The 12,236-nt window shown below is 41.5% G+C and overlaps 1 protein-coding gene across 3 annotated transcripts in view; it reads right to left on the bottom strand.

Annotated features, from left to right (window-relative positions):
* The window catches only part of mpped2a (metallophosphoesterase domain containing 2a), a 65,465-nt gene that overhangs the window by 28,272 nt on the left and 24,957 nt on the right, over positions 1-12,236 (bottom strand). For all 3 annotated transcript variants that reach the window (XM_069165624.1, XM_069165626.1, XM_069165625.1), the window contains exon 4: positions 6,570-6,795. In XM_069165624.1, coding sequence (XP_069021725.1) covers positions 6,570-6,795 — 226 coding nt within the window. The remainder of the gene's footprint in view (positions 1-6,569; positions 6,796-12,236) is intronic.

Here is a 12,236-nt window from a genome sequence, read left to right as displayed (position 1 = left end):
CACACACACACACACAGTCTCTCTCTTTCCAGCTCGTACTTCTCTGTTCTGAATCCGTCAGCAGAGCTTATCCGAGTCTGCAAAAAAACAAAAAAAAACCCAGCAGGATTCCTGACTCATCTGCGACCCGGCCCGCCGTCGCTCCGCCGGCACTGATGTCTGAGCTCGGCGTGTTGCTGCAGGATTTATATTTATTCTCACGGCTTCTGATAATTGATTCATAATTTAGTTTTCTAAAATAACCACACACAAAAAAAAAACAAGAAGAAAAAAGAAAAGGTTACCAGAGCAGAAATAAGGATGTCTCTAAAACGGCCTTTTTTTCCCCCCCTCGGAAGAAACAGTCCAACAAATCAAAAGCGATTCGGTTTACAATGACGGCAAGAAATAAAAATAAAAGCAGAAAACAGTCTCAGCAGAGAAGCAAAGAGAAAATGAAAACGGGAAATATTTGAGACAGAAAATACGTTTTGTCAATACAAATGTACAAAACATGCCGTAGAAACATTTGTCTTTTCTTTTTTATATTTAGTTATTTCAAATTATTACATTCCCAGTAAAGTTCACTGTTTCAGTGTAGTGATGTCATTTAAAGTTTATCATTAAACTACAAAACATTCAGCCTCCATCACATATATTTGTCACAAGTGTTTGATAAACACATTTTTTTGGTCCATAAGAATATCTGAATTTTCTTTATCGGTCGTACAAACTGTAATTTATCTTCCTGTTAGCAACAAAGCTAACTGGCTTGGATGCTTTTCCCGCTCTTTTTCTCCCGCCTTTTATTTTTTATTTATTTATTTTTTATTTCTATCTCAAACTAAATGATGTAGAAAAAAAGGTGGAGAACTGACTAATGCTGTAAAATCCTGCTGCAATATTTTACCCACAAATCCCTGCCAGTCGACTCTTTGTCACCAAGTTTCTGGACCCATATAGTGGTAAAAAAAAAATAATTATTATTAAGTTAATTAACAGTGTCAATCAACAATTTCTGTTTGTGTAAGTGTCTGATTGTGAGCGGTATGAAGTGCATCTTAAATTAAGTCTAATGATGGATTTCATTAAATAATTGCTGAATCATGCACTCTACCGATAATGCTAAAAGTTTGAAGTTTCCGAAGCCTGAATTATATCGTGAAATTAATGAATTTAGTTTCACTTACTTCCATATCCAGCGACACAAAACCGAGAAATAAACAAATTATGTATAACAAGCTATCCAGAATGATTAATTATGAATTCATGTTTTCCGTTCATCAGTTTTTAAGGGTGTTAAACATCGTACATGTCAGAAGTAAAGACTTTTAAAAGTTTAACCTTCAGCTTTAAGTTTTACCATTCAATAAGGTCAAAGAACAGAAACTAAAGTCCTGCGTTAAAGCAGTAAATTAAACACAAGATTCAAATCTATTTATGAGGTTTTTTTGTGTTTTTTTTTTTTAAGTTCAGAGATCCAAAGATTCGTCGTCTTCCCTGGAGCAGAAACGGTTAATGGTGTGAATAAAATGTGAAACTGTCCCGCTCCGACAGGCCTTCGGCTCCTCTTCTAGAGCTTTGATTGACAAGGAGCAGAAGCAGTGGGAGGTTTTAGGTATTTGGTCTGTTAAGCATCCGTCATTAAACAGTGCGAGTTGTGCGTCTTTCACGCTGCGCTGCTTCCACTCCCATCACTTTTCCTCAAAAACGGGAGGTCGGAGCCCAGTTTTACTCAAAATGTTTAGGACTCGATGGTGAAAATGTTCAAAAAGGTCTATCGCGGCCGAGCTAAAACAATTAGCTCATGGACAAAATAATAATAATAATAAAAAAAAAAAACGAACAATAATAAAGGAGTTTTTGGAATTCATGCTGCTTAAAATTCTGGTCGAACGAAACGGGAAAATACAAAGACGTGAATATTATGATTTCACGAACAATTCATCCAAAATACAACCGGGAGCTTAGTTGATTAGAAAAATAATCTTTAGCTGCAGCTCTAGAAATCTTTTTACACACCTTTTCATTCTGCTGCTGAAAGCTCAAGGATTGTAATGTAAAGTGTAAAAAAGTACTTACATTTTTTTGACTAATGGAGCCTCGTGAAGGCCGAATGATTTCTTACTTCGCTAAAAAGATGTCAAGAAGGTAAAGAAAACTGCAATTTATAACTCCCCGCTGACAATAACACAATACACTAAAGGGGCACAAGCCAAGGCTAAAAAAATCTCACTTCTTCGACGTGCTAATCTGCAGCTGCTGACACTGAACGTGTCTGGATGCCTTTCCAAAACTTCCCATGATGCACTGGGCTCTTCTCCTCTCTTTGTTTCATTTTAACCTCCCTCGCGAAGTTCGCAGCATTTTTTATTTTTTGCAGGTATCCCCTGGTCCTGGAGCTGCATGTCTCTGGTTTGGCTCCACCGACACTTTATTGTCTCTATGCTGTTCTTTTCTCTCTCTGCTCCCCCCCCCACCGACCGACCTGCTCGAGGCAGATGGCCCCGCCCACCTCTGGGTCCGGTTCTGTCGGAGGTTTTTCGTTTCCAGCTGTCGTTCACGTGGGAATTGTTGGGTTCCTTCTTATAATGCTGTAAAGTTCTGTTGTGTGGACTTCACTATGTTTAATGCGCCTCCAAATAATTTGGCGTAATTTGGCGCCACGTAAATCGAATTGGATTGAATTTGCAACGTTCTGCGTAAATCATCGAAAGATACCATAATGGAAACAATATAAAAATTAAAATAATATAGTGAGATTATAAGATTATAGTGGATTACTGGTACTCATAAATGTGGACTGTGATATGGAGTTATTTGTCAAATTGTTTTTGTTTTGTCGCTTGTCACTCACGCCGACTGGATTTTAAAAGGACATATAAGGAGGTTATGGGTCATGTGACATGGCTCATTACATCCACCCGCAGGCTCCTGGCTGGTTTAACATAGTTTCTCATCTCTAGGGGAAGAGACGAGGCAAATTTCTACCATGAGAATCAAGTCGGTTGTTTTTTTTTCCATCATTCTGCCAACAAACCAAAAACATAACGTCCTCGGTTAAAAAGTCACAATCCTTCTAAATCTTCTGCTTTTAAATAAATCTCAGGTCTGAATGCATTTTTTTTTTTCCAGCAATAAACCCACAGCTTAAGAGAGTTTCCAACATCTGGGGCAGTTTTACCTTCATCGGTGAAGGTTTTGTTTTTCTTCTTTTGGCCAGCTGGTTCTTCAGAAACTATCGAGATTAATTATCCGAGGCGACTCGTCGGCACAGTTTTCAATGCGTGTATATATTCTAGAAAGCCTGCATTCAAAAGCTGCCTTTAAACTTCAGAGTACGATTGGCCCCGGCGCCGAACCGACAACCCGTTTCAGATCATTAGAAACCGGATTGTTTTGGAAAAAGTGCTGCAGCGGTGTGGCATTTTTTTTTTTTTTCTTTTCTTTTTTTTTTTATCAGCAAGACCTTTAAAACAGCCATTTAAATGACGCACTGGTCAAAACAAATTTAACGGCTGTGGAGTGATGGAAAAAAGGGTGAAGTGATGCTTGTTTCTTTCTGTCTTGTGCAGATAAAAAACAACAAAACAAAACAAAAAACAACATGCTGCTTCTTCACAGTTTCTGAGAGAAAACTGCTTCTGTGGAAGACGTCCGAATAGCCGACTCAGCAGTCGACGCGTTTTGTGAAACACAAACACTTTGTTTTTTTGTGTGGATTTTTGTAAAAACCCAGCGGAGTGTCTGTGAAGAGAATATTAAAGTTGTGGGGGGGGGTTTGTTGTTTTTTCCCCCCCGACCGCGCTGATAAAAAAAAAAAAATACTCGTATCGTGGCGTTTTGTGGTGTTGAGACGCGAAAATGTGTTTTCATTCAAAAGCGAGAAAACAATCTGCGTTTTCGTCGGACACGCGGAGCGATTGATGAACTCGGAGTTGATTTCGGGTTCAAATGAAAAAGAAACGAGGAGCCAGCTTTTCGATTACTTTCTGTACAAACAAGAGAAGGAGAGAAACAAAGCTGAACAATGCTGAGTCAGTATATTCGTTACTTGATAGATTTACATGTAAACAGATGATGAGCTTCAAAAAAAACGGGAGCAAATTTCTAGTTGACGCCTATTTACGCGAAATATTTTGAACGTTGACTTCTCATTTTATGGAATAACTTTTACGTCGGGGCCGTTTTTATTCTGGACGACAGTTTTGGATTTGAAGACTGAAATCAGACGTGTGATTCGGACGACCGGCACCGGCGAAGCCCGACGTGAACACCGAACTCGTATTTAAAGTCGGCAGAAGCCGAGCAAGACCGCAGCAGCTACGGCGGCGTTTAAACAAAACAAAAAATTATGTTTTATTGACCCCCCCCCCCTCCCCCCTCCACCACCTCCCCGCCCCTCCATCCCCCCAGAGGTGACGCTGTCGTGAGCAGCGGACCGCCGAAAGGCTCGGAGGAGCTCGGGGGGCCACCCAGGCGGCGAGCTGGCGAGCTGTTGATGAAGTGAGGGGTCGCCGCGGGGCTAAGTGAGACCTCACACTGGACAAGCGGGAGAGGCCAGACCTCGGGACCCGCGGTGACCATATGGGTGTGAAGGAGGTGAGGAAGCCGAGGGGGGAGGGGGGGGGCAAGCTGTCCGACCCTGCCTCTCACGAGACCCCCAGCTGTCACAACAGACACTTACCAGCCCTCACACTAAACACCCATCAGGGAGAGGGGGGGGGGGGGGAGTTTGGTGGGGGGGGGGGGGGGGGCGGTAGCCTCCTTCCTTCCTTCCTTCCTTCCTCTCTCTCTCTCTCTCTCTCACACAGAAGGATGGAAACAAGGAAGAGGATGGAGCAGAGTGTAATCTCTTCCTCCTGCTGCTGGGATGTCTCACAAATGCTTGGGATCTGCCCCCCCCCCCCCCCATCGCCCAACCACCACCCATGGCCTCCTCCTCCTCCTCCTCCTCCTCCCCCCTTGGCTGCTCCTAAAGCCAGGCTGCAAACCTGCTAATTATAGCTGCTAACAGATGAAGGTGTGACCTAAATAGTTATTTTAGGGTTTCCCCAGTGCACCCAGAGAGAGAGAGAGAGAGAGAGAGAGAGAGAGAGAGAGAGAGAGAGAGTCACAGCTGCAGAGTGGGCGAGTCGAGGTCAGTCTGCAGGACTGTTCGGATCCTCTGAGGTGACAACCGGTGAACCACGCAGCTCTATTTCTATCTAAACACCCAAAAAAATAATAATAAAAAAAAAAAATTATTAAAAAAAAAGGCGATCACCCCGCCGGGATGTGAAAAGACGGTTGGAGACCGCCTCCGTCCGACGTCACTTCACCCGCAGAGACTCCGACGATCTTTTTAACACGAACACTGAAATGAGGAGTCGATCAATAAATCAGTCATTAATGTGGAAGTAATCGACTCCAAATCTGATCACAGATGGTTCATTTTGATCAATTGTGGCGAAACAGTTTGTTAATTTTAGCTTCTCTAACAGGAAAAGTTAATTTAAAGAAAGGATCTTATAATTGTTAGATATTTTCAGATTTTTATAGTCAACATCGTTATTATGGTTAAATGTATTGATGGTGACGCTACATATACGTTGAACGGCTGCTTTAATTGCGTTTTATTTTGCTTTGTGTGATCCTTTTTTCAGCATTTCATAATGTTTTGTGTATCTTGCGTTCAAAGATGAATTTCCTTTCAGGGATTTGTTAATGTTGAATGTTGAAGTTAAGAAAAATGAATGAGCAAAGTAGCAGAGGTATCATAGCAGCATTTAGAAAATATATATCGAAAGTAAAACATCTGTAAAAGCCTCAACTGGTGTGTATCTGCACTTCTGAGGCATAAAAAACAAACAAAAAACTATGAATATTTCTAAAGATATTGAAAAGTATTTATTTTAAAAAACAATCACCCAGTTAGTTTAACTACAACCACAAACCTGCTGTTTCTCACTTTAAAGGTGGAGAACCTACAATTTACTCCCAGATCGACTTCTTCTTAATAAAGTCAATTTAAAGCATTTTCCGAACATAAAATTTTCATGCAAACGTAAACATCCACGAGTATCGCAGTCGCCTCAGGAGACTTCCTTCTTCCTCCGAGCAAACGCTTCTCACATAAAACAAAACAAACAAAAAAAACCTGCCTCTGTGTGGTTCGAACACATGCTGCTTACAACGTCCCCGCCCCCGCCTCCGCCCCCCCCACCCCCTTCCTCCACACCTGAGAGCCCCATTGACAGAGTGTCCCGGTACCACGCGTATCACTTAACCCCGTGTCAAAACACAGGTGTAACACGAGCTCGGGGAGCAGGCGAAGGTGCCCGGGCTCATAAAGGAATGTGCGAGCTGGGAATAGCACCCTGGATGTAAAGGGAAGCCCCGCCCCCCCCCCCTCCCGTCCCCCCCTCCCCTCCCCTCTCCTCCCACCTTGCTGCAAGCACAGCAGAGTTACTGAGGGGAGCTGGAAAACAGACAGACAGAAGAGGGAGGCACACCTTCACCCCCCCCCACCCCCTCCTCCTCCTCCCTTCCAATGGCAAAAAGACAAGCGTGAAAGACAAGAAGACAAAGAGGGGAAGAGGAGCTCTTACCAGGGCGTCCCGTATATCCGGAATCCCTTGATGGTGACGTCCGAGTCCTGCAGGTACACACAGTTTGTGAGGAGCGACTGGACATTGTCAAAGTCCTCCGGTTTGAGTTTGGAGACCGACGGGAATCGGTAGTAATCCTGCTTGACCAGCTCGGCCATAAAGTCCTTATCGAAGGTGAGCTCGTGGTTCCCGGCGATCACCACCTTGAACTCGTACGGGAGGCCACCTGGAAGAGACGAGATATAGAGATGATATTTTCACGCTCGAATTTCGTTGACTGGAGTTAGCCGGACGCTGAAAGCATTGTGACGGGACTAAAAAAAAAACACGCTCAAATCAACTCGCGTTGAAGTGGAGCGAACAAAAGTAATTACCCGACAAAAGAAAACCTGTATTTCTACTATTTGTGGAGAACGAATTGAAATGAAGACGCGAGACACGGCCACGCAGCAGAGCAGAGAAACAGCAAAAATGCAGGAGGAAATAAATAGTAGTTACTGGACGTAACTGCAGTTCTATGAGTACGTTATTTTGAGGTTTTTCAAACAGCGTTTTTGATCACATCATGAACAAATATTGATTTATAAACATGAATTTGCCAGCGATTCCTCACTTCTGATAAATTCAGGCTTGTACGAGTTTCGAATGAGCATTTGTGAATATCTACTTTTATTTGACTGCATTGTCAGCACATGACATTCAGCGTACAGTGAATATGAACATTATTTGTTTCTGAGGTCGTTAAGTCGACAAAAGATATTTTCATTTCATGAAGCCGCAAATAATTGTTCTTTTCACAAAACACTCTCAACATCAACTCAAAGTTCTTACGCTGGCAAAGTTGCACAAACCAAAGTAATATGCTGTATTTCTATTATTCTTGCAGTATGAATTGAAATCAAAAAGGCAAAATAAGAAAACAAGTCCGCTCTATTCTGAGAAAGAGTTTCAATTTGTACTTTTGATCAAAATTATGAATAAATTCCACTCCAAGTGGGTAGAAAAATCCATTTATTTGTCAATATTTGACCCGTATTGTTTTACCGCGTCGTCAGCAAATGACATTCAAGCATACGGTGAATTTGAAGGATATTTCTTCCTGCGGTTGAAGAAATAAATCCTTACAGCGTTCTTTCACTGTATTTTGTGTCGGCGTTGTGCAGCTCTGTTCTCGCTTCAAGGCGGAGCGGTTTTGTAAAAAATAAAAAAAAATCACAAAGGGATTGTTCGTCGGCTCCACCTGGTCTCCGGGCTTCTGCAGAAACAACAGTTTGTCTGTACGCTTTGTACGACACACACACACACACACACACACACACACACACACACACACACACACACACACACACACACACACACACACACACACAGCCTGTATACGAGATACCCTGTGAGCACAGATCAGGACCGGAGAGAAACTCGGATAATTGGAGGAGAGGGGAGGAAATACGCTCTTCTCAGACAGTCACAGAGGTTAGAACCACAGCTGACGGCTCAGCTTGACCCCGACGGACCACCGTCCATCTCTTCAGATGCCGAGGCTTGAAATAATAATACAAAAAAAAAAAAAAAAAAAAAAGAAGCAGCATGAACCTGAACTAAATAGAGAGGAAACATCTATTACGATTCTCATCCCCTCATCTTTCAACTTCTGCTGTGCCCTTCTCGCTTCCCCTCTGTCGAGGTGATTTGTCCCAGTTCCCCCGTTCGCCATCAAGAAGCTGACTTACTACTTTATTCCAGCCGGCTGAGCACTCGACGAAAAAAAAAAAAAAAAGGGTTCTGGCCTTCATCACCCCTCTGTTCACTCTCTATATTTCTTTTCTGCCTGTCCTGGATTCAGTTTTTTTCAGGTTTCTTGTTGATTTCGTTCCAGTCTACCTTCCTTCCTTCGCCTCTTTTTTTTCGCCTGCTCTGGAGTTTCTTTATGGACTTATCTGCAGGCTAATTTATGTATAGAGTTAACCGAACCATGGCCACGGGAACAATAGCTGCAGACGGTGCTGCAGCACTCTGCCCCCCATTTGCAGCAACCCAAACCCAGGCAGGAAATATAATACATAATAGGGCTGCAACGAATGATTATTTACATTATTGATTAATCTGCTGGCTATCTTCTTTCAATTAAATCCAACTCATTTGTATGTACAAGGCACCAAATCACAAGGCAGGTTATTTCAGGGCACTTAACACAGTAAAGTCCTGAAGACAGACCTTTACAGCATTGTGCAGAGGAACCCAACAATTCAACAATTCCTAAGTAAGCTAGAGTAAAAAAAACTAAAAAGAAACCTCCAACATAGGGAAAGAGAAACTCTCTTTTAACAGGAAGAAACCTCCAACAGAAGGAAGGAAAAACTCCCTTTTAACAGGAAGAAACCTCCAACAGAAGGAAGGAAAAACTCCCTTTAAACAGGAAGAAACCTCCAACAGAAGGAAGGAAAAACTCTCTTTAAACAGGAAGAAACCTCCAACAGAAAGAAGGAAAAACTCCCTTTAAACAGGAAGAAACCTCCAACAGAAGGAAGGAAAAACTCCCTTTAAACAGGAAGAAACCTCCAACAGAAGGAAGGAAAAACTCCCTTTAAACAGGAAGAAACCTCCAACAGAAGGAAGGAAAAACTCCCTTTAAACAGGAAGAAACCTCCAACAGAAGGAAGGAAAAACTCTCTTTAAACAGGAAGAAACCTCCAACAGAAGGAAGGAAAAACTCTCTTTAAACAGGAAGAAACCTCCAACAGAAGGAAGGAAAAACTCTCTTTAAACAGGAAGAAACCTCCAATAGAAGGAAGGAAAAACTCTCTTTAAACAGGAAGAAACCTCCAACAGAAGGAAGGAAAAACTCCCTTTAAACAGGAAGAAACCTCCAACAGAAGCAGGCTCAGAGGTTGGCGGCCGTCAGCCTCGACCGGTTGGTGGTGAGGGGAGAGCAGAGAGAGAATTGGACATCACAGAGATGTAAGACATGAACCGTTGGGTGTGTTTGGTCCACAAAATGTCAGAAAACCGTAAAAAGAAATGTCTGTGGACGGCAGTTTGGGTTTTAGAAATGGTGACAAAATTACTTATTTTGTCCAAAATCCAAAGAATTTTTGTTCCTTGTGAAACAATACAAAGAAAAGCTGAAAATCCTTTCACGAATTAAAGGTTGGAGCTTGTGAATGTTTGGCATTTTTTTTGCTGTAGACAAATGACTGAAATGGTGAATCAGTTATTAAAATTTTTGCAGATGAATTTCTCGGTCCTTTCCAGAAGTATTTTTTTTTGCCTGCGTTGATCTGTTCCAGCACGAAGGTTTGGACAGGATTTGAGTACTAAGCTAATGAATTCATCCGGATTACTAAAAGTACATTTTCCAACACGCTTGTCAAACTGTTTGGCTGTAAAAAAAAAAAAATTATAAAAAAAATTAAAATCATTACAGTTCTGTCAAGAAGCGATTGTACAGAAAACAGTACTGAGCTGTTTCTTCTTCTGCAACGAGTCAAGCGTGTTTTTTTGTTTTGTTTTCGTTTGAGCGACAGTTTCACAAACTGAAAGCGTCGACGTTTGGAACGACTCACGAGAGCCCGCAAGAACGTGGACGTTATCCAGACTAGCATTAGCAGAAAAAAAAACTGGTTCTGACGTCAAGTTTTGGACGAACGCACAATGCAGGACGTCCTCACGTGTAGCCTGAAGTACTTTGGTCTTTCGGGCTGTAGATCTAAGGTTTCATTTATTCTTTGTATGCTTAGAAAGATTTTTTTTTTTTTTAAATAAGATCTCCTTGACATGTTTAGCGACAAAAGCTCAGTACAAAAAGTGCAGTCCTTTACATGCACTGCAGAGACACTTCTGTCCACCCACATCGTGGAGTTTGTGATTGACAGGAAGGAATTCGTCTCGCCACTTCTTAGCTTGTTGTCCTGTTTCTATGCTCTGTATTGTCGTGGGTAAATAACAGCAGAAGGTGATGATGCAAGCCAAAGGGGGGAGGGGGGGACCAAATTGAATAAAAAAAAAAATGCGAATGAAGAGTTCAATAAAAACATATTTGTTGAATTTAAAAAAAAAAAAAAAGAAAAGAAAAAGAAAAATGGTTTGGATTCTCACAATGGTCCATTCTGCAGTGGTCAACTCCACAATTGGAACAAAAACTAATAGAACCAGAATACATGAGAATAAAAATCCAATGAAAACACGCCGGCTCGATACAGATAAGATAAATCCAACTCGTTCGGGTGTGTGTGTGTGTGTGTGTGTGTGTGTGTGTGTGTGTGTGTGTTCTCTAATGCTGGAAATGAAAGAATCATGGCTCCCCCGGTCTATAGGTTTCATTCCCGCTGCTCTAAATTAGCTCTTGTCGCATCTCGGGATCATAAATTCCACTTCGAACCCTTAAATGAGAGCTCAGTCCTCCAGCACTCTAACTGGATCACACACACACACACACACACACACACACACACACACACACACACACACGAATGAACGAAAAGCGAATCATCCTCTCCGGCACCACAAGGCAGGGGAAAGCCGGGGAAAACATAATTACCATCAAACAACTCCATCTCCATTACTCCACTGGGAATTTGTTCTCCTGCTTTTTATTGCCACCGTGATGCATCGTACGGAGGCCTGATGCAGTGATACACCGAGATTTTTTATTTTCTATTTTATTTTATTCTTTGCAGACAAACAGCCCCCCCCTCGCCTCCCGTTTGTTCCAAGAGAGCAGAAAAAAAAAAAACCTAAACAAAACTCTGAAGGACGCAAACTACCGAGATGAGACATTTTTTACGAGGACAAACGCATCGGCGCACCGAAAACATGTCAATTAGAAAGTTGTTTTTTTTTGTTACTATAGATACAGTTTTTCCAACCATGGAGGAACAGGAGTGTAATTAAAAAAAAACAGAAAAGAAATTCTCCTACATTAATTGAAGGAAATTAAAGAAGTGAGATTGTAAGAAAATGAAACTGTCATCGCCTCTCGTCAAATTAACCCTTGAAGAAATATGATATAGCTGAATAAAATGTTTTCTAATTAGTGATATATACACTAGTTTCATCAAACGAGCTTTTACTTGTCAAATCGATAATTAGACAACCAGGAGGTAAAAAAAAAAAAAAGATGCAACGAGAATTAACTTTCTGGTTCCACAGTCAAAGTCAAACCCCACCAAAAACAAAAACAAAAACGGCAAAGGAAAATGTTTAAAAGACAAAATAATGATTGTTTGTCTGAAAGGTTTTCGCTTGCAGAGTTAAGAGACGAGTAAACAGTCAATCTGTCCACTAATTAGATTTCCAGTCAAGATTTAAAAACTTTTCCATTCACCTTCACAGACTACGTTTAATATGACCAAAACGGCAGAGCTGGTCAACAAAAGGGAAGCAGTTAGCGGCTAAAGAGGCGAATCCTCGAGACACAAAACAACGAGCAAACTTCTCATTCATCCGGTGATCATAAACGCGACTGACGTTGCTCTTTGCAAAGACAACACATCAAATATAGAAATTCTCTTGTTTCATGAATAAAATATATGCTTATGTTAAATTTGATGGCAACAAATAGACTGAAAAAGTTGAGTAACGATTAAAAAAAAAAAAAAAATCAGCTGGTGGACCATCACCTATAAATCCAATACAAAGCAAGAATGGGACCACATTTCACTTCCAAAA

The sequence above is a fragment of the Embiotoca jacksoni genome, unplaced genomic scaffold (genome assembly GCF_022577435.1).
Source record: "Embiotoca jacksoni isolate LCO1_2020_lvr unplaced genomic scaffold, fEmbJac1.0.p SCAF_35, whole genome shotgun sequence".
Lineage (NCBI taxonomy): Eukaryota > Metazoa > Chordata > Actinopteri > Embiotocidae > Embiotoca > Embiotoca jacksoni.
The sequence above is the reverse complement of the archived record's forward strand: the minus strand, read 5'-3'. Positions and strand labels throughout refer to the sequence as shown.